Genomic DNA, 22896 nt, shown 5'->3' on the forward strand with positions numbered 1-22896 from the left:
CTGGAAACCTCCATATGCCGCGGGAGCGGCCCAAGAAATAGCAAAAAAAAAAAAAAAAAGACAAAAAGAAAAGACTTTAGCAATAGGGAGAAGGCTTTGACCATAAGGTATGCAGGTATCAGAATCAAACACAAAAAGGCTACATACACTGCAGCTCACGGCAATGCCGGATCCTTAACCCACTGAGCGAGGCCAGGGATTGAACGTGAATCCTCATGGGTGCTAGTCAGACTCATTTCTGCTGAGCCATGATGGGAACTCTTTTTTTTTTTTTTTTTTCAACCAAGATTATTTTTTGAGATGATCTGGGATTAATGATTCAAAGTATGGAGTTTGTCTTCAGGAAAGCAGAAGAAGTGTAGAAAGGCTACTAGAAAAAGATTGGTAAGAAGTTAATAAAGGAAAATAAGGATGTCTAAGTACCCGTGAAGATTCATTAAAGAGAAAATGATGGAAGGTATTTGGATATCTGAATATTAGGAAGTCTGAAGGTCAGCTCTTTAGAATGGAAGATGTTGAGTGCATGGCACATATGCTGCAACTAGTGGCAAGTGTGTGTGTATCCTATGTATATTTTTAGTAGATAAAACTATTACATATCAAATTATACCTTTCAGATATCCCATTTAATGTATTGCTTGAATAGATATTGATGACAGTATTGTAGAAAGTATTCAAGTATCAGAAGGGTGGTTGAATAGGATGAACTCTGGGATTTCCTTTTAAAAGTGTGTAGGTTGAAGTTCCTGTTGTGGCACAGCGGAAGTGAATCTGCTTCATATTCATCAGTATGTGGGTTTGATCCCTGGCCTCCATCAGTGGGGTTTGGAGATTCAGCATTGCTGTGAGCTGTGGTGTAGGTTGCAGATGTGGCTTGGATCTAATGTGACTGTGGCATAGGCCAGCAGCTGCAACTCCGATTCGAACCTGAGCCTAGGAACTTCTATATGCCATGGGTGCGGCCCTGAAAAGCCAAAAAAAAAAAAAAAGGGTATAGGTTTATGTATAAACCTTTAGAAATCCTCGATTACAACCAGTACTAACTTAAATTAATTTGTTCCTTTTTTTTTTGGTACTCTTAAGGCTTGTGAGTCCTTAAGTGATCAGAAGGTTCTTTGAATTTTGTAGACCAAATATTCAGTAAAAATGTTAACATTTGACTTGAAAGTCAAAAAAACATTTAGTTGCCACCTAATGCCCTGTGCAGATTTGCTACAGTTTCCCTGTTAAAGTGCCATAAAGGTGCCCAACAAATACCAGATGATCACTCTTGGATTTTAAGTTGTAAATGCTCTGCAGCTATTTCACATCACTATGCACATTTTGCTTTGTACCCTTAACTAATATTGACCTTTTTTTTGACTTTTATAATTGGCACATTGTATGGGGCTCAGTATAAGATAATAAGATAATGCAGCGAACACTATGATAAGTGTGATGTATGAAGGCCTGAAACAAGTTAAAAGTGAATCTGTGAGGAAAATTTACTAATTTGCCAATAGCTGCAGTAGGTGCACAGAATAAGTAGACAGGGCTCTTAGTCACTTATAAAAAGAAGCTATCTGCCCATTTGTTTTTTTTTTTTTGTCTTTTTGTTGTTGTTGTTGTTGCTGTTTCTTGGGCCGCTCCCGCGGCATATGGAGGTTCCCAGGCTAGGGGTTGAATCGGAGCTGTAGCCACCGGCCTACGCCAGAGCCACAGCAACGCGGGATCCCAGCCGCGTCTGCAACCTACACCACAGCTCACGGCAACGCAGGATCGTTAACCCACTGAGCAAGGGCAGGGACCGAACCCTCAACCTCATGGGTCCTAGTCGGATTCGTTAACCACTGCGCCACGACGGGAACTCCTGCCCATTTGTTTTTGACTAAGAATGTTGAATTTTAGCTTAGAAGGGAAGTTTATGTTGTACTACAGATGAAAATAGTGGACTTTATAACTCCATTTTGCAGACATAATCCATAAACTGGCTTAAACGTCACTTTTTCGTTACACTTTATTGAGCACCTTAATTTTTTTTGGTCTCGCTAGCAGCATGTGCAAGTTCCTGGGCCCTGGATTGAACCCGTGCCACAGCAGCAGCCGGAGCCATTGCTGTGACACCACTAGATCTTTAACTTTCCAAACCACAGGGGGACTCCTTTAATTTCTTGGAATTAATTTCTTACAGAGGGAATGGTCGCTTTTCAGTGGTACTTGGTCTTGGCTGTGGATGAGTTTTAGACCTTTAGTAATTGTGAGAGAAGATCATGTAGATTATTGCATTGTAACTCTGACCTTATTTTTGCTGCTTCATTTGTGTTCTTTAGCCTCTAGATCTGTGCTATCCATATGACCACTTGTCTACTTAAATTTAAATGAATGAAATGAATTAAAATTTTAGTTCCTTAGTCATACTAGCAGTGTTTTAAGTGCTCCGTAGCCACACATAGCCATATATGTGGTACTGTATTGCACATTGGAGAGATCATTTCTATAGTCACAGAAATGTCTGTTGGATGGTGGTACTCTAGATCTTTAATTACTACTGATGCCAGGACAGTAAATGTCAGAAGCTTAGAATAAATAAATGCTTAAAAAACTCCAAAACCCATACTACTTCATTCCTAACAGCTTCAGTTTTCTCAAAGTGTAGTATTATTCCTTTAGGATAGGCTTTATATTTAGTTTTATTATTAGGTCTTATTCAAAGTTCATCCTAACAATAATGCAAAACAGAATAAAAATAGTTAGGGAGTTCCCATCATGGCTCAGCAGAAATGAATCTGACTAGCATCCATGAGGACGCAGGTTCAATCCCTGGCCTCGCTCAGTGGGTTAAGGATCTGGCATTGTCGTGAGCTGTGGTGTAGGTTGCAGGCTCGGCTTGGATCTGGCATTGCTGTGGCTGTGGTGTAGGCCAGTGGCTACATCTCTGATTCATCTCCTAGCCTGGGAACTTCCATATGCCGCAAGTATGGCCCTAAAATAAAAAAAAGAGAGAAAATAGTTATATTAAGAACTGTGGTTGCTAGAGATTTTAACAGTTTTATTAAGGTATAATTGATAACACAATAAATTGCACATATGTAAAGCTTAAAATTTAAGTTTTGACATATTGGAATTCCGTTGTGGCTCAATGGAAGTGAATCAGATGCAGGCCTCACTCAGAGGGTTAAGGATCTGGCTGGCGTTGCTGTGATCTGTGGTGTAGGTTGCACACTCGGTCTGGATCCCGTAGGCCAGTGGCTAAAGCTCAGATTTGACCCCTAGCCTGGGAACCTCCATATGCTAGGGGTATGGCCCTAAAGAGACCAAAAAAAGAGTGTGTAAAAAAAAAATTTAAGTTTTGACATATATATAGACTTCTGGAACCATCATCACAGTCAGTGTAATATAGTCATCACCCACAAAAGTTTCCTCATGCCCCTTCATGATCCCTCCTTTCTCTTTTCCACCCTCTCTCCCTCCAGATAACCATTGATCTTTTTGTCATAAGAGGTTAATCCGAGTTTTCTAAAGTTTTATAAAAATGAAGTAATGCAGTATATACTTCTTTCTGTCTGATTTCTTTTACTCTATGTAACTATTTTGAGATTCACCCAAGTTACATGTACAAATAGTTCATTACTTTTGTTTGTTTTTAGCTGTGCTTCTGGCATGTGAAAGTCCCTAGGCCAGGGGTGGAACCCCCACCACAGAAGCAACCTAAGCCACTCCAGTGACAATACCAGGTCCTTTACCTGCTGTGCCACAAGGGAACTCCCCATTACTTTTTTATTGTATGGATATATCATGGTTTGTTCATGACATTTGGGTTGGCTCCAGTTTGGGTTATTACAAATAAGCTGCTATGAACATTGTGCACAGACTTTTTATTGACATATACTTTTATTTCTCTGGAATAAATATCTACGCATGGAATGGCTGGATCATATATATAGTAGGTTATATGTTTAATCTTTTAAGAAACTGCCAAACTGCTTTCCAAAGAGGGTGCGCTGTTTTACAGTCCCCACAGTAGAGTATGAGTGGTCCACTGGCTCCATATCTTGGAATGACCAAGCTTTTTAATTTTATCTGACAGACTGTCCTGGTAGAATTAATGCCCCCTCTTGCAACTTTTTTGTATTTAAAATGCTGCAAAAATAATATTTTGTTTTTGAAAATATTTTGAAAGTTCTCTAAATGTTTACCCTTTATTTTGATAATATTTGCTCACTAATACTGATTTGAAACTCAATTGATAGGAACCAATACATTTCCTTTCTTTTGACTTACATATTTTCCTTTTTTTGTTCTAGCGGCCCCTTTGTTGCTTTATGCAAACAGACGGGACCTGCGACTGGTTGATGCTACAAATGGCAAAGAGAATGCTACAATTGTAGTTGGAGGCTTGGAGGATGCAGCTGCGGTGGACTTTGTGTTTGGTCATGGCTTGATATACTGGAGTGATGTCAGCGAAGAAGCTATTAAACGAACAGAGTTCAACAAAACTGAGAGTGTACAGAATGTTGTTGTTTCTGGATTATTGTCCCCTGATGGGCTGGCATGTGATTGGCTTGGAGAAAAATTATACTGGACAGATTCTGAAACTAATCGTATTGAAGTTTCTAATTTAGATGGATCTTTACGCAAAGTTTTATTTTGGCAAGAGTTGGATCAGCCCAGAGCTATTGCCTTAGATCCTTCGAGTGGGTAAGTTTTGTGTTACGTACAAAGGTTATTTTATTTCCTTCTCCTGGCTTATTCCTCTCCATTAGCATAGACATCCCTTACCTCCAAGAGAAAAGAAACCCCAATTTTAGATTCTTTGGGCTTCTTTGTCAAGTAGACTTGAATGTGGGAAGTTATGTTGTGTTCTTAAAGTAAGGTGTTTTTGTAAATAGTTTTGTGTTTCTATTATCACTTATGGGATAGCCACATACAGAGTTCTTGCTTTTTTTCTGCATTTATTTTATTATAATTATGAGAGGATAATGAGATGGCAGACAAGAAGGAAGGATAACAAGAGCAGTATTTGGTAGCTCAAGATGATATAAAAATCTTCTGAATCATGTTTATTATATAAATAATTGTTTTGTAATACTAGTGTCTTTTCTATTAAATTGATTTTTTAAATATGTCAGTGTTGAATGAAAAATAAAAACTAAGTTAAGTATTTTTTTGCTGTAAGTTTTTTCTTTTTCTTTTCTTTTTTTTTAATAATGATTTTTATTTTTTCCATTATAGCTGGTTTACAGTGTGTTGTCAATTTTCTGCTGTACAGCAAGGTGACCCAGTCACACATACACGTATATACATTTTTTTTTCTCACTTTGTACTCCATCATAAGTGACTAGATATAGTTCCCAGTGCTATACAGCAGGATCTCATTGTTAATCCATTCCAGAGGCAATAGTTTGCATCTATTAACCCCAAATTCCCAATCCATCCCACTCCCTCCCCCTTGGCAACCACAAGTCTTCTCCATGTCCATGATTTTCTTTTCCATGGAAAGGTTCATTTGTGCCATGTATTAGATTCCAGATATAAGTGATATCATGTGGTATCTGTCTTTCTCTTTCTGACTTACTGCATTAGTATGAGAGTCTCTAGTTCCATCCACGTTTCTGCAAATGGCATTATTTGGTTCTTTTTTATGATTGGAATACATTGTGTATATATACCACATCTTCTTAATTCAGTCATCCGTTGATGGACATTTAGGTTGTTTCCATGTGTTGGCTATTGTGAATAGTGCTGCAGTGAACATGCAGGTGCATGTGTCTTTTTCAGGGAAAGTTTTGTCCAGATAGATGCCCAAGAGTGGGATTGCTGGGTAGCCATAAGTTTATTTTCTAATGAGAAGAGACTCTTAAAGCTATGGGCACATCTTATTACAAATGTGAATTGTGTCCCAGCATGCTTCTCTGTTACTGTATTTCAGTCTTGCCATATACCATTCTTTGCCATTTCTCTGTTGAATGCATTGTCGAGCCAGAGTCTGTCCTGGCTAGGTATAGTTAACTAAGCATGAACTTGAAATTAGTTCACATAATTGGTTAAAATCTAAAGGTAAATAGCCTGAGAATAACTATTTTAGTACTTTGTTTTCATTGACTTCCAAGTATGATGGAAAGCTTTAAAACATGTAAAAATGGAGTAGATTAATATTATGTAATAAATTAAAATTTGGGGAAAATGAAAGAAAGGTTTATAAATGCTCCTTTGTCTTGATATCAGGCCTTTTTTGGTGACAAGGTTTTAAAGAGGATGCCATGTATAGGAAAATGAAAAACTTTGACCATAAAAGATAATATGAGCAATGGTGCATGAAATTTTAGGGAGAGAAGTTCTGGAAAACACAAACATATCTTATATGTGCTTTATATAATATATAAAAAATGTGTACTTATAGAGACATTAAGAGGTATCTGCTAAAGTCAGATGGTCTCGGAGTTCCCTGGGGGCCTAGTGGTTAAGGACTTAGAATTGTCTTGCTGTGGCATGGGTTACTACTGTGACTCAGGTTCAGTCCCAGGCCTGGGCACTTCCACAAGCCATGGGTGTGGCCAGAAAAAAAAAAAGTTCAGATAGTCTCTTAATAAAGCATCAGAAAATATTACACTGGCTCTAAAGGTAGGAAAAAGGGTTGAGTGTCCTAAGGAGGAGGTCACAGATGTTGGATGGTGTGGTAAACTGTACTGATTGAAGAATTTGTTTGTTGAGAACTTGGCAAGATTTTTTTTGAGAAATGGAATTTGTTTTGCCAATAAAGTTTGTTAGTCTCAGGGAGTGTTGAAATGTTTCTGAGGTTACTGCTTTGTAGAACACACAGGGTTTTGGTGCTTTGAATGGTTATTATGGAGTAATACTTTGGTGAAAAGATGAATAGTTCTTTTTTTGTTTTCTTTTTGACAGATTCAATCTTATAACTGTAGGGTGATGATGGAAATTTACTCAAGTGTCAGTATGTTCAGAGTTCTCCTTTTTGTGTTATTAGGAAGAAAGTGGGAATATCTTTAAGAATATACTATTTAAGGACAGAGAACTTGGGATAGAGAACTTTTCCTTCTTCAAAGCATGTTTATTTGTATTATGTAGTATGTATGTGGAGAGGGAAAGTGTTAAAGGACTAGAAGGGCTGCAAGAGCTCTTAAGGAGAATGGGTGGATAAAATAGCTAGATTACCACAATTCTGGAGCAGCATTTTATTTCTATAAGGGATAATGATGAGGTGGTAGTAAGTATTCAAGGAAGCTGAATTTATGGGCAATTCTTGACTATTCAGGATCTAATAGTCAGTATCTTATTCATTTAATGAGTAAATGGATCATTCTCATTTTGTCCCCTAAAACTGAGCTTTACTTCTGTGTAGCAGGTCTGATAAATGTCTTAGGAAGTAACTTTGCCATGTGATTAAAAAAGTAAATTAGCGTTTCCATGGCTTAAATAGTTACTAGTATTTAAGGTGAGAACTTGACAAAGACTCAGCTGATAAAAGGCTATTCTTGAAAGAATCGATAATAATGTGCTTTGAAAGTAGAAAGTAGTGTTATTTAAGGAAGAATAAGTATATTTTTCTTGAGGCCTAAATAAAGGCTTGGTCAAACACTTAAGTGAAATATCTTTCATTATTTTTGATGTCTGTATTTAGTGTTGAGTGTGTGTGCGTGTGTGTAAAGCCACCCCCCCTCACAAACAGTTCTTGTAAAATTTGTTTTAATTTTTGGAGAGTTATTTTGTGTCATATGGCTGTTTTTTAAAGTTACGGAACTGGAAGCAAATAGAATGCAGCCAAATGGTACGCATTTGATAATTAGCTTGATGGGGCTTATTTAAAATTATATTTTAAACTCATGCATTTAAAAATATATTTTATCAGGCAGTATTGATCTTAGATTTGTGTTAACGCTTTTAGTTTTAATGGAATAGTAATTTTGGATTTGAGTTTATCACTTATCAAACAGAAGACATGATTTCTAGATTGATTTTTTTAGAGGAAAAACGAAGTTTGCTTTCCAGAGAAAGTACATGAAAACAGTGCTGAGGAAAAAGGTGGCTTTATCAGAGTTCCAGGATCCTGGGTTATGAGGTTCAGAAGAGCTGACTGAGCTCTCTCACATCAGCTTATGTAAAAGGAAGGCTGTTGAATGACTGGTATTGTTTGAGTCCTGGGAACTAGTGTAGACATCTGTGTGCTTTCTGATGTATGGAGTTCTTTGTGCAATCCGTCCATTTAGCCTAGACTGAAGGAAGATTTTATTTCCCTCCCTAAATGTGGCCTCTCTCAGAGTTTTTTTTTTTTTTTTTCCCCTCTTTCTTTTGAGTGTCTGGCAGTATAGAATTGAGAATGAGGAACAGGAAAACGTGTGTTTGGTAATCGTCCCAGAAATGAACAACCATAGTTATAGAAAGCAGGATCTTTATAGTGAGAGGTGATTCCTATGTGGCTGTGCCTCATGATGGAGCTCCGTAATCTGTTCCATGGTGACTGTACTGAGCTTAGTGCTGAGGACCTGCTGTTTCAGGTGTAAATAGAACAGTTCTGAGGGTTTTCTGCTTGTTAAGGATCTGTTCATAGTCCAAATCATTTTGGATATTTTTCAAAAAGTTAAACTTTAGTGATTCAGTCTGAAGTGCATTCATACTGAACAGCTTTGAATGATAACATTTTAAAAAATACATTTTTATCATTGTCGAGAGTATTAACAATAGTAAAAGTTCTGTTTTAAAAGTGCTTGCAGGAGTTCCAGTTGTGGCACAGTGGTTAATGAATCCACCTAGGAACCATGAGGTTGTGGGTTTGATCCCTGGCCTTGGTCAGTGGGTCAGGGATCCGGCATTGTCTTGAGCTGTGGTGTAGGTGGCAGATGGGGCTTGGATCCCGAGTTGCTGTGGCTCTGGCATAGGCTGGTGGCTACGGCTCCTGTTGGACCCCTAGCCTGGGACTCTCCGTATACTGTGGGAGCAGCCCTGGAAAAGACAAAAAAAAAAAAAAGTGCTTGTAGATCTAGACCTAGTTCGGTGGAAAAAGTATTATTTATGATTTCCCTATCAATTATATAAATATAATTGTCATATCTTGAGTATGTTTAAAAGTATTTTCTGCACTGCTATATCCCAGATGACTAAAGTAGGTGAGTCCTGCTAGTAGAGGTGATCAGCAAATATTTTCTGAGTGACTGGACTTTATATTTTCTTTTCTTTTTTTTTTTTTTTTTTTTTTTGCTTTTTAGGGCTGCACCTGCAGCATAAGGAGGTTCCCAGGCTAGGGGTCAAATTTGAGCTGTAGCTGCCGGCCTATGCCACAGCCACAGCAACGTCAGATCCGAGCCACATCTGTGACATACACCACAGCTCATGGCAACGCTGGATCCTTAACCCACTGAGCAAGGCCAGGGATCAAACCCTCAACCTCATGGTTCCTAGTCAGATTTTTTTCCACTGAGCCACAATGGGAACTCCTTTATTTTTTTTTATAATCCTCTTGTTTGTCCTTGTTAGGAACATTTTGTTTTCTAAGCAGATGTAAATTTTAGCATGGTCTTGGGAATTCTAAATCAGTATGGCTTTGTTTGCAATTGTTTATTTAAAGCATAATTACGATTTTTAGTTTGCATTAGAAGTTATCAAGATCATATTATAAAAATACACTCCCTGGAGCTTGTTCTGTGTTACATCTAGATCCTATTTTTTTTCTTCATTTTTAAAGGTTTTATTGAAGTATAGTTGATTTACAATGTTGTGATAATTTCTCCTGTACAACAAAGTGATTATTTTCCAAGCATGTTACTTCATTTTAGTGGACTTCAATTTCCTCATATCTAAAATGATGAGCTCCTTTCAATTTTGACATTAATGTTTAAAAAATTTTTTTAAAATTGTTATTTCCCCAATGCAATTTTTTTCCTACTGTACAGCATGGTGACCCAGTTACACATACATTTATACATTCTTTTTTCTCCCATTATCATGCTCCATCATAAGTGACTAGACATAGTTCTTACATTGTTTTTAAAAGTCATACCTTTAAAGAAAATATATGTCTTTTTAAAAATTTATTTTAAAAGTACACATTCAAGTGTAATTTAGGTATGTTAAACTTAGGATTTCCCTTTTTTTTGGGCCTCACCCATAGCATATGGAAGTTCCCAGGCTAGGGGTCGAATTGGAGCTGCAGCTACTGGCCTATGCCAAACCCACAAGATATAACCTTTATCCTCATAGATTCTAGTCAGGTTCTATGGGAACTCCTAGACTTGTGTTTCTGCAGAATAGATTCTTTTAAAAATTTTGTTTTTACTGCCCTTATTGCATATGTCATCACACTTGATCTTTTTTTAGGGCTGTTTCACCTCTAAACCTCTTTTCCCATTGCACTTGATGTAAACTGAAAAATATTTTAAAATATCAAAGGATTCTTTTTTTTTTTTTTTTTAATAAAGAATGGAAAATGTAATCCATTACTTTCGGGCAGACTATATAGATTTGGATATGTTTGGAGATAGGTTTTTTTTTTTTTTTGAGATTATCTAAAATTAAAATAATGTATTGGAAAAGCCACTAATATAGGAAATCTGAATTGTAGGTTTAGCTTTACCAGCTTCTGGGGTAGGAATCAAGGCCCTTGGAACTGGAAACATTTTTTTTTTGGCCACACCTGTGGTGTATAAAAAGATTTTTTAAGAGAATAAATAAATGTGTGTGTGTGTATTTATATATATTCTCAGAGGTTAATGTTGGGATTTTTTTCTTAACATCTTAGCCTACATCCAGTTTTTAATTCTTTATCTGCAGTGACATATCATGCCTCAAATTGAGTTTTGATTATATGGCCTAATATTTTTATGTTGCTTATCACCAGGCCCACTTTTATTGAAGGAATATTGAAAGAGAATATTTGCAGTATGACTGCATGACTTTACCTAGCCCATTCTCTTTAGCTTTGCCTTTCTAGTAAAAGCTTCCTTTGTTTGCAGCATTGACTTTAATTCATCCTTAGCAGAGAAAAGAATGGATAGGGTACCTTTAAGTTCTCTGCATTTTGGGGCTCTTATGTACCCTTGCTGTATTTCAGTGTGGTTGGCGCTTTAGTAATTAGAGTATATTGGTTTGACCACATCTAGTATCTGTGTTATTCAAGCTTAAGATTTTGGAAGGAATAGTTTGTGATCATTAATTCGTGAAGTAGGAATAAAATGATTGTGTTTAGTTTTTTTTTTCCCATAATTCATATTTATTGTGGTCTCTGCACGTGGGTGGAAAAAGAATTTTCCAGATTTAAACCAAGGTGTAGAAAAGACAAGTTTATTGAGGCAAGAGACCCTGTTAACACAGTGGGTCAACTTCCTGATAATCAGGAAGAGCCAACTCCGGGCGCATGGTCATGTCTGTTTTTTATGGCCCAAAGAAAGGAGTGTGAGGAGTGTTCTTGCCATACACCTGTTGACCTGCTGATTGGTTGGGGAAGAATGTGGTCTTCTGATACACTTACTGGTTGGTTGGGGAAGGATGGGGGTCTTTGAATACACTTGCTGATTGGTTGGGGCATATGTTGCCCCTATAGGGGTGGGGTAAGGAGTGGGTTACATACATTTACTAGTGGGGGGGCAAGGAGTAGGCCAGGTTGATCTAGGGGAGGAGGTGAAGAGTGGGCCACATGCCTTTCCTAGTAGGGGGCAGGAAGGAGTAGGCCAAGTTGCTGGGTTGGGGAGGTCCTTAGGAATATTGTAACAATTACAGTGAGACAGGTGGGATGATAAGGGTCTGGCACTTCTAATTGGCAATTCTTACTGGAGGCTTTTTGAGTTTTATTTCTTTGGAGTAGCCTTGAAGTCCCATAATATTGATATCATATTCCTCTTAGACTTTTTTTCCTGAAGACATTCTGGTATTTATACTGTTGGTTCTCCTTTCCTACCACTTGAACCACTCTTTTCCTTTCTTCATTAACTCTTGAAGTTTTAAAAGTGCATCATTTTTTTTTATCCTTTCCCTAAGGTCATATCCATTTCCATAGCTCTTGCATAGAAGCAAATAGCCTGTTAGCACACATCTCCACAAAGTGCTGGTGTACAAAAGATCTTGGTCTGAACTCTCAGTAGCTTCCAGTTTTGCAATATGTCCTGGTAAATTGGGGAAGTTTATTTTCTGTCCATTAAATCTTGAGACTGGTAGGGAATCTTAAGGATCTTCTAGTTAAAAAATGGCTTCACCCTTTGAAGAAAACTAGGCCTTTGCTTAAAATAAGAGAAAGCCAGGTTCTTAGTTGAGATTATCCAAGTCCATATTTGGTGCTTTTTTTCTTCATGAAAAGTATCTTATTGAAGCCATTTTTTTTTCCTTTTCCACATTGAATTACTTTAAAAATGCCACATGGAAGAAATGCAACATGTTAGTTTTATTTGAAGGAGGATTTTATAAATTCTGTGTCTTTAGATTTATTCACTGTACTGATTTCTTATTTTATCATTTTTTTTCACATCCTACTTAATTCACTTGGGTTCATCTTCCCTCTGCTTAAAGTATATTTCTTTCAGCAGAAGTCTGTTAATAGTAAGCTCTTGGTCTTTGTCTAAAAGTGCATTTATTTTGCCCTCATTCTTGAAATGATAATTTGTTGATTATGGAATTCTTGGTGATAGTTGTTTTCACTCAGTTCTTCAAGGGTATTATGACTTTGTTACTGTGAGAAGTCTGCTATTTTGTAATTGTTGCTTTGTAAGTAATTTATTATTATTATTATTTCCAGTTGTTTAAAAACAGCCCCTAATTTTGATATTTTGCAGCTTTGTTCATGTTGTGTCTAGATGTGGCTTTATTTTTATTTATCCTGCTTAGAAGTCTTGTTTCCAAAATCTAATTATTACTGTTATTTATTGATTTTAGAACATTGTTATCTATTATTTTCTTACCCAACCTTCATTCTCTTTGGTCTCTTTTGTAACTCCTGTTTGATGTTTGTGGACCATTTAATTTTCTGTTCCATGCCTCTTAATCTTGCTTTCATATCTTCTTTTTATCTCTCTAGGACACCTTCTGATTAGTTTTTGCACCTCCTTTCCAGATAATTCTTTCTGCAAGTTGTGCCTAATTTTGCAGTTTGAGTCAGTTAAGTTTTTAATATCAGCAACTGTTTTGTTTTTCTAGACGTTCTCTGTGCTCCTCATTTAACAGACTCATTATGAGAAAATGTCAATCTGTGTAAAAGTAGAATAGTGTATCAATAACATTAGACTTACAAAAAAGTTACAGAAATAGTATACACTTGTATAGTCTTTACCTAGTTTCCCCTAATACTGCGTTTATATAATCACAGAAGAGTTATCTAGACCAGGAAATTAATGCTGATACAATACTATTAGCTAATCTGTAGGTAGGCCATATTTGAATTTCTCCAATTTTCCCACTAGAGTCTTTTTTGTAGTCTAGGATCCCATGTTGCATTTAGTTATTTCCTTAGTCTTTTCTAATCTGGGACATTTTACCAGTCTTTGTAACCTTGACCTTTAGAATATTATTGACTAGTCATTTGTAGAATATCCATCATTTAGGATTTGTCTGTAATGATTAGATTAAGGTTGTATGTTTTGGGGATGGCAGAGGTCATACTGTGCTCTTCTCAGGGTAGCATATCAGCAGGTACATGATGTGGATACTGGTGATGTAACATTTGATCACTTGCTTATCGTGTTGTCTGCTGTTTTTTGTTTTTTTTTTAACTTTTTTCCCCTAGTAATATTTGTAGCTATCACTTACCCTGTTTCTCATTGTATTTTTAGCTTTGGTGACTTTTGCTTGCAACAGTTACTGTGGTGTCTGCCAAAAGCTGATATTTCTAGTTCCATTGTTCCTCTTTCATGCATTGTTGGTTAAGAATTCCACCTTAAGGAAGAACTGTCCTGTTTTTCCTTTTTACTCATTTATCCAGTTATTTATACTAGTAAGAATTCAAGGGCATTTATTTTATTCTATAGATTATAATCCATTACTGTCATTATTTCTTGTTTAAGTTGTTCCAGATGTTGTCATTGGGAGTTCCTTCATATTTGCTCCTGTGTCCTTTTGACAGGCCCTCATTATTTTTAAAACACTTTTTTTTTTTATAACTGTCTACACAGCACAAGGTGTTCCAGATTCATCTTGTTCTTTTTTCTGCTTCACCCTTGGAATCAACCATTTCTCCAAGGAGCTCTGTCTCCTCTTACTGGAAATAGTATTGAGAAATTAAGGTCTGGAAGCTGGGTGTGTCCATAGCTAGTGGATTTTCATTGCCCTTAAGTCCTCTCAGTGGACAGAGTTAAGAAATATGTGTGTGTGTGTAAACCTAGTTCTGTGTGTTTGTATTTACGTATTTAAAAAAATGAGTTCGTGTTGGTATCTGTGGTTCTAATCCACCACTGTAAAAGCACATTATGGTCTTCTCCTCCCCACACCTTTGTTTCTTCATTATTCAAGCTTGTGATAGTGAGAAGCCACAGAATGTTTTCTTACTTGCTTAACCCTAGTATACAAGAGTTTCAGAATTGCTAACCTGTACTCTTGTAAGAAACAAATTTATTGTTTAGAACATAATACTATGAAAGTATTGTCAGTAAAGTTAAAATATTGTCTTCCAAGTTTATTTAGGTAATAGCTGTTCTTTCCCACTTGTTGCAGTGCGGTATTTGTAATGTATTTATTACTATTTGTATTCCATTTTATTTTGTTTATTTTTTTGTCTTTTTTCTAGGGCCATACCCACAGCATATGGAGGTTCCCAGGCTAGGGGTCTAATGGAGGCTGTAGCCGCCAGCCTGCACCAGAGCCACAGCAATGTGGGATCAGAGCAGCGTCTGCAACCTATACCACAGCTCACGGCAACGCCGGATCCTTAACCCACTGAGCAAGGCCGGGGATTGAACCCACAACCTCAGGTTCCTAGTCAGATTTGTTAACCACTGAGCCACAGCGAACACGTGTTTGTATTCCATTTTAGATTTCCCCCATATCCTGGTTGAATGTAAATATCAATTATCAATTATTTGGGGGTTATATGAAACAGTTACCATGTTTCTAAGAGGTAGAAATAACACAAAAATTTATACTCAGAGTAGTGTCCTTTCTTCCTAACACTTCTACCCCATCCTATTTCCCCTTTCTTTCCATCCTGTTCTCAGTTAATCCTCGAGGATATCTTATTATCGTTTATTTCTTATTTTTTAATTTTTTTTGTCTTTTGTCTTTTTAGGGCTGTACCTGTGGCATATGGAGGTTCCCAGGCTAGGGGTCTAATTGAAGCTTTAGCCGCCCGCCTGTGCCACAGCCATAGCAACGCCAGATTGGAGCCACATCTTTGACCTACACCACAGCTCAAGGCAATGCCGGATCCTTAACCCACTGAGTGAGGACAGGGATCGAACCTGCAACCTCATGGTTCCTAGTCGGACTCATTTCCACTGCGCCATGACTGGAACTCCTATTTCTTATTTTATCTTCTTGAATTCCTTTTATATGCAGATGAACTGATATATATATGTATTTTCTTACATTCCCCTTTTTTCTTACATGAAAGAGAAACATACTAAAGACACTTTTGCACTTTCTGTTTGTTTTCCTTAACAATATATCCTGAACATTTCTCTTTTTTTTTGGTGACTCCGTAGTATTCCATTGTGTAAATATGCCGTAGTTTATTCAACCACTCTCCTGTGTTTAGAAATTTAGGCTGTTTTGTTATCTGAGGTATTTTAAAGCAAATCCACACAGTGACATCTCACTTGTGAGTACTTCATTTTGCACATCTGAAAAATAAACGCTTTTTTCCATAACCACCGGTACCAGTGTCTTCTACACACCCCACATGAACAAGTCTTTAATATTACGGATTACCCCAGTCCATATTCTGGTATCTATAATAGTCTCGGAAATGCTGTGTTTTAATTGGTATGTTTGAGTTAGGATTTAAAACAAGGTTCACAAGTTGGCATTTCATTATACCACTCAATTTTCTCTAGAACAGTTTCCTCCACCTTTCTTTCTCTCACTCTCTTGAATTACTGAAAAGGTTATACAGTTGTCTTGTGGAATGTTCCAGATTTGGGGTTTTCTAAGAGATCCTTGTGATGTTTGACTTATTTTATCCCTTTACATTTCTTGTAAAATTAAACTTCATGATAGAAAACTTGGATAGTGACAGAGTCAGTGTATTGGCATGAATGCTTTGTAGGTAGTACTGAATACTCTGTTCATTACATCAGAAAGTGTATAATGTCGTGTCCTAATTCTAGTGATGCTAAGATTGTTCTGTAGATTGTGGAAGTTAATTATGATATTGAGCTTCTCCTCCTGTATCCTTTAATCGGTGGGATGATCCTTTTGCACCATGCTGATATCTAGTTCCTATATATTGATTGTTTTAACATCCACTGAGTATCATTTCTTGTATTGTTTCATTAGGGATGTCTATTATTGCTCTATAGGTCTTGTCCCGTGTACTTTAGCCTTTTATGTGTTTTAACCATTTAAAAATTTTTAATCTGTCGGATTGTTCAGTTATCTCAAGTTCTTAGAAATCTAGTTCTGTTCTTTGTCCTATTTACTGATTGTTGCCTAAGGTGAACTGTTTTTTTTTTGTTTTGTTTTTTTTTTTGGTGTTTTATAGTTTTGAATTGTAAGCTGATCTTAAGATGGCTTGTCTGTGAGAATCCTGAGTGGCTTCATGGAGGGGCTGGTTTTCCTCCAGAGAGGTTCGCTTTTGCCAAGCACCCTATAGGGTTCAGAGATCATTTTTAAACTGAAGAATAGCTTACATGTAGTAAAATTTACAGATTTTGTGTGCAGTGTTGACGTATGTGTATATATATGTTATCACCCTTTTTAAGTAAAGATCACTCGAAATTTATATTTAATTTTTGGAGTTAAGAGTTCCTGTACAGGGAGTTCTCATTGTAGCACAGCGGAAGCGAATCTTACTAGGAACCATGAGGTTGCAGGTTCGATCCCTGGTCTCGCTTAGCGGGTTAAGGATCTGGTGTTGCTGTGAGCTGTGGTGTATGTAGGTCGCAGATGATGTGGCTCAGATCTGTTGGTGTTCCGGCTGTGGCATAGGCTGGCAGCTGTACCTCAATTTGACCCCTAGCCTGGGAACCTCCATATGCCGCAAGTACAGTCCTAAATAAAAATAAAAAAAGAGTTCATGTACAGTGTAGATAGAATAAATTCAAATTCTAAACCTATATGAGGGTATCTTGTGGTTATAAAGTCTTTGGTGATTTTTCCCACCTTTTCAGAGCCTAGGCCAAGACAGAAAAATAACTTCTTTGCCTCCTTCTGCCAATGGCAGGTGTTTCTACTTCATTGTTCCCTGGGGGTCTGCTTTGTATAAAAACCTTACTTGTAACACAGTGCTTCCTGGTGTCAAGCTCCTATTTTCTTCTCTGCTTTGCCATTGAAATAGAAGTTCTTCAGATTTTGAGATGAGACTATCCTGTAGGGTGGCTGTAGAATCAAGCATGCACAGCTTTCAACTTCCCTGTTAATTTTTGGCTCTCTAAAGATTTCCCCTACTTTTATGTCTTAGCTGTACATTTAAAGGAGTGTTATATATTTTTATTTTGAGCATATATATATATATACATATATATATATATACACATATATATATATGTCTTAGTCCGTTTGTGCTGTTACAGTACAGTGCTGTATTCAAGCTGCATAGACTGAGTAGCTTGTAAGAACAGCTATTTTATTGCATATTGTTCTGGAGGCTGCGAAGTCCAAGGCCAAGGTTCACTTCTGGTGGGGGCCCTCTTCCTGGTCCATGTACCTTCTTGCTCTGTCCTCAAATGGAGGAAGAACCTAGGGGTCTCTCTGGAGCCTCTTTTATAAGGCATTAATTCCATTTATGATAGCTCTGCCCTTATGACTAAGCCCCACATTCTAATACTATCATCTTTGAGGATTTCAACATAAGAGTTTTGAAGAGACATAAACATTCAGGCTGTAGCAATGTGTAAACCAAATAAAAAGACTAACCAGTGGTTCTAGATATTTTGTAAAAGGGTTTTCTGGTTATATTATTACCAAATTATCAGAAATAGGAATTTTAACTTGTATGTTTTTAAATATTACCTTTTCTTTTGAGGGATATATATGCATGATAGTTGGGCATTATTCATACTTACTAATATGTGTACTAATAACTTCCTTTAATTATAGATAGGTAGGATTATATAAGTAACTTCAAGGATCATGAAGTGATTTATGAGCTAGTATAGATCTGGTTCACTTAGTTTTTATGACTCAATTCTAAATGTTGTCTTAATTAGCCACCTTTGTATGTAATTATATCTTGTAAAGGGTGAAAATTGATCCCTTCAATTTAACTTTATTGAAACCGAACATTTCTAAGTATTTTTGTTAGGGGAAAGTGGATTCAGATTGAATATACATACTATATTAGGGATTTGTGACTATTTTGAAAAATTTATTATTTTATCCTTAATCATAAAATAGTCTGACAGTTGAAATATCAAAATTTCTTATGCCAGTTAAGTAAAAATGTCTTGAAAACTCAACTTTTAAAAAATGTACTTTAATTACTTCCTAATTAAAATGCCAATTTCTATCCTTTACTGCATTTAAAAATTATTTTCCAGAAAGCATTGCAAATGGATATCATGCCAGATACAGCAATAAAATTACATTTGTATGGAAGCTAGTGAAGAGTGTATAACAACCTGGTGCTGGTTTTCTTGATTTTTGATGAGTAGCAGATGTGCATACTGTTTTAAAGTGGAGCTGTAACCACATACATTGAATTCTTTGGTATCAAGTAAATATGTTTATAGTCTCTTAATTCAAAGCCAAAATAGAGTCCATTAAAGCCAAAATAAATCAGAGGCCAAATAGACTACATAATAAGAAAGTAAATAATATTTTTGCTGGGGGAATTCTTCTATATATAGCACCTGTAAACTGGCTTTTGAGAAGCCACAGGAGATATTTATCAAACACTCTAGTATTTCCTAAAGGTACTCTAGGTATCCTTTTGGCTTTTAAATATGATGTTGATAAAAAGTGTTTGCAGAATATATTACACAACCAGTTGATTTGTAACAGTTTTGTTGTTAAGTGCTTATAGGTAACCATAGGCTACTAAGTTAGGTTAACTGCCCAAACAAAAACAACTAAGCCAAACCAAACCTACTCCTTAATATTTGTACCCCAATAATTTTTATTTTAGGAAAGAGTCCGAAATAAAATGATGTAGTCAGCGGGGTTTACCTCATAGTCTAATAGGCAGCTGGGCTAAGGGGGAGATTTTCAAGCCTTAGTGTCAGATATTCTTCATTCTAATAATAGAAATGTTTACATCCTATCCTAGCAGAGAATCCAGAGAATATTTTTCCTCTCAGGAATTTTCTTATTTCTCTGCATCCTAAAGTCTATTCTGTTGGCAGTCTTGATATTTTTCCATTCTACTAGCTGACCTTTAAATGAAAAGTTTACACCTTTGTCATTGGTTGGTGCTCATTCCCCTGTTAAAACTCTGTCTTAAAAGTAGTAGCTCCTAAATATTGTTCTTTTAAAAATCTAACATCTTAGTATGTCATTTAAGCTTTTAGCAGGTGTGCTTTACCTGATTTCTTTATATTAACACAGCTTAACCGTTACAGCCAGTCTCTATATCTGTTACATATTCTAGTGCTGGAAATGACTTTTTTTTTTAACCTCTTCAGTGCAGATATAACTCTTGGTGACCTAATTGACATTCATTGTCCCCATTATGCTTTCTGTTGACCCCTCTGCTCTGTCTAGCTGTGTAAGTAACATTTGTGGAAATTTTGAAGTGATAGAGTTATTTTGAAAAACTACAAACCTCTTAAGGATCAGTTTTGTTTTTAAATTACGTGCTATAATAGACTGATGTGAAAAATTGTAAAGTTAAACTTTACTGGGATTTTTAAGAGCTGTTTTGTAAACTTTACTTGTAATTTTTGTAGGTCACATAATCTCTCTTTGATACATAGATTGAACCTGAAATTTCTTCCAGTACTTAGAGTAGTAGAATTTGTTGGGTTTATAGGGATATTGTATATTTGTGCCATGTCTGGATCACATATATTTGAGGGCAGAGTATGTTAGTCTTGTCTGACACTGCACTTGTACTAAGGAATATAAATTGCTATTTAATCGACAGTCTTAAATGTCCTAACTCAACTTTGTCCCTTCACCTGGCCCAAATGAAGCTCTTAGATAATCAAAATAGAGTTAAATCCTCTCTATCTACTTTGGATACAGAGGGTACTTTGATTTTGGAGGATAAATCCCAGTGGATTTTTTTTCTCCCTTCTCTCCAGGGTTTTTCTCCTCCCCTCATGCTGAATGAGGAGTTTGGGTTTGCAGAAATGTGTTTCCAGTGAAATCAGCTGCCATAGTTCTCCAACATCCAGAGCAGGGCTCAGGGGCTTCCATTCCATCTGAATCAGCTTCAGTGCTTCATTCTTGAGTGTCATGAATGCCCTCTCTTCTGGCTCTCTAGGGCCCATTGCCATTTTTTTCCTGCACTCCCTAGAGAAGGACAAATTCTCATAAAACAGATTCTGAGCCTGAAACCTAGGAAAGACTATGGTGTGACTGTTGTGGAGAAGACTTAAGCAAAGAGCCATTCTGAAAGATGACTCCATTGACCAGAGGAATTTTAGGACTAACATTTAATCCCTTTCAGTCTCTTTTTTTTCTTTTGTGTATGTGTGTGTGTTTGTCTTTTCTAGCACTGCTCTTGTGGCATATGGAGGTTCCCAGGCTAAGAACCTGGCCGAATCGAAGCTATAGCCGCCGGCCCATGCCAGAACCACAGCAACGCTGGATGCGAGCCGAGTCTGCCACCTACACCACAGCTCACGGCAATGCCGGATCCTTAACCCACTGAGCAAGGCCAGGGACTGAACCCTCAATCTCATGGTTCCTGGTTGGATTCGTTAACCACTGTGCCATGATGAGAACTCCTCAGTCTCTGTTTCTTATTCCTTCTTTTGGATACATAATTTAGCTGTCTTTGGGGAAGTATTTCAGATGAGGATTTGGTACCAAGCTTACCATAAAAACTGAGGCCAAGCTTATAGAACAGTAAACTGAAGCAAAAAAAGGTTTGCCTTTAAAAACATTTTTTTTAAAAGTAGTTTTATGTTCATGGCAGAATTGAATGTGACTAAATATTCCTTCCTAATTTCTTCCTTCTGTACCTCATATTATTGCTGTCATTCATTTCACTTATACATAAGCTGTAATCATTGAATACATTGTTGCTTTTATTTTTTTATTCAGTTAATAAGAAAAATAAAAGTTTTCCTATGACATTTATTCCTTCTCTAATACGTGTCCTTTCCTTAATATACACGTGAGTTTCTTACCTATATCATTTTCCTTCTCTTTGAAGAACTTCTTTTCTTACAAGGTAGGTCTGTAAGCAGTGAATTCCCTCAAATTATTGTTTGCCTGAGAAAGTCTTTATTTGTCCTTCACTTTTGAGGGATAATTTTGCAGGGTATGGAATTCTAGGTCGGTAGGCTTTCCTCTCTCAACGCTTGGATTATTTTACTCTTCCAGCTTTCTGAGCTTCTCAGATCTATGGTTTGGTATCTGATACTAATTTGGGAAAATTCTAAGTTTTATTAGAATATTCTTCACAGTAGAATATGTTTCAAATTGTCCTTTTTCTTTTCCTTCTGGAATTTCCATTATGCATATGTATACTTTATATAGTTGTCCCACAGTTCTTGGATATTTTGTTCTTTTCTTCCCTGCAGTCTTTTTTCTCTTTGCTTTTCAGTTTGCAAGTTCCTTTGGACTTTCATAAATACAGAGATTCTGTCCTCAGCTGTGTCCAGTCTCCTAATGAACCCATTAAAGGCATTTGTTTCTGTTACAGTGTTTTAGATCTCCAGCATTTCTTTTTGGTTCTTTTTAAGAATTTTTTAGCCTCTTTCTAGTTATATTATCCATCGATTCTTGCATGTTGCCTGTTTTTTCTATTTGAATCCCTAGCATATTAATCATGATTATTTTAAATTTCTGGTCTGATAATTCCAACATCCCTGCCATATCTGAGTCTGTTTCTGATTCTTGCTCTTTCTCTTCAAACTTTTTTTCCTTTTAGTAATAAGCCTTACAATTTTTTGTTGAAAGCTGACCATTATATACTGGATTAAAGGAACTGCAATAAATAGGCCTCTAGTAGTGTGTTGAGGTGTTCGGAGAGGGGGCATACTCTACATAGAGTTCTGTGATTAGGTCTCAGTCTTTTAGTGAGCCTGTGTTCCTGGGCTGGGAGCTTCACAAATGCTTTGTGTGTTTTTTTTCACCCCTTAGGTGGGGCAGGATGGCTAGAGGGGGCTGAAGTTGGGTATTTTCCTTCCTTCAGTTCTGTTAAGCTTTGATAAAACCCCCAATAGGTTAGGCTCTGGTAAAATAGTTTCTCCTGAGGGCAGACCTTGTTAAGAAGAATAGAATACTCTCGATGTAGTTCAAAAATGGTTATTTTTTTCTTTTCTCTTTCTGGAAGCACGGAGGGATTTTTCTTTGATCTTCACAGTGAGAACCTGGTAGAGTTCCTGGAGGAAAAACTCTCAAAAGTGTGAGAGCCACCTCATGACTAGTTCTCTCTGGAGTTTTTAACTTTCAGATTTGTCTCCACTAAGCCTACCACAGTTCATAAGTTACAGTTTAGATTTTATTACTAAAACCATGGTGTTGGTTCCCTTGAAGGTTTCTTGCTCTGGTAAATTATGATTCTCTGTATCTGCTTGTCTGCCTCTCCAGTTTTGGGCTCAGCAGTTTCCTTTGTGATCCTACTTCTCTGATCGGTCTAAGAACTGTTGACTTTGTTTCTTTCAGTTTGTTTAGGTTTTTGCTTGTTCTTTTGACGGAGTGATGACTTCTGAGATTTCT

At 36.8% G+C, this 22896-nt stretch overlaps 1 protein-coding gene across 1 annotated transcript in view; it reads left to right on the forward strand.

Moving 5' to 3' along the window:
* Positions 1-22896, forward strand: part of LRP6 (LDL receptor related protein 6) — a 165089-nt gene that overhangs the window by 15647 nt on the left and 126546 nt on the right. The window contains exon 2 of the mRNA XM_047787527.1: positions 4284-4677. Within this exon, the coding sequence (XP_047643483.1) occupies positions 4284-4677 (394 nt within the window). The remainder of the gene's footprint in view (positions 1-4283; positions 4678-22896) is intronic.

This window comes from Phacochoerus africanus, chromosome 7, assembly GCF_016906955.1.
Source record: "Phacochoerus africanus isolate WHEZ1 chromosome 7, ROS_Pafr_v1, whole genome shotgun sequence".
NCBI lineage: Eukaryota > Metazoa > Chordata > Mammalia > Artiodactyla > Suidae > Phacochoerus > Phacochoerus africanus.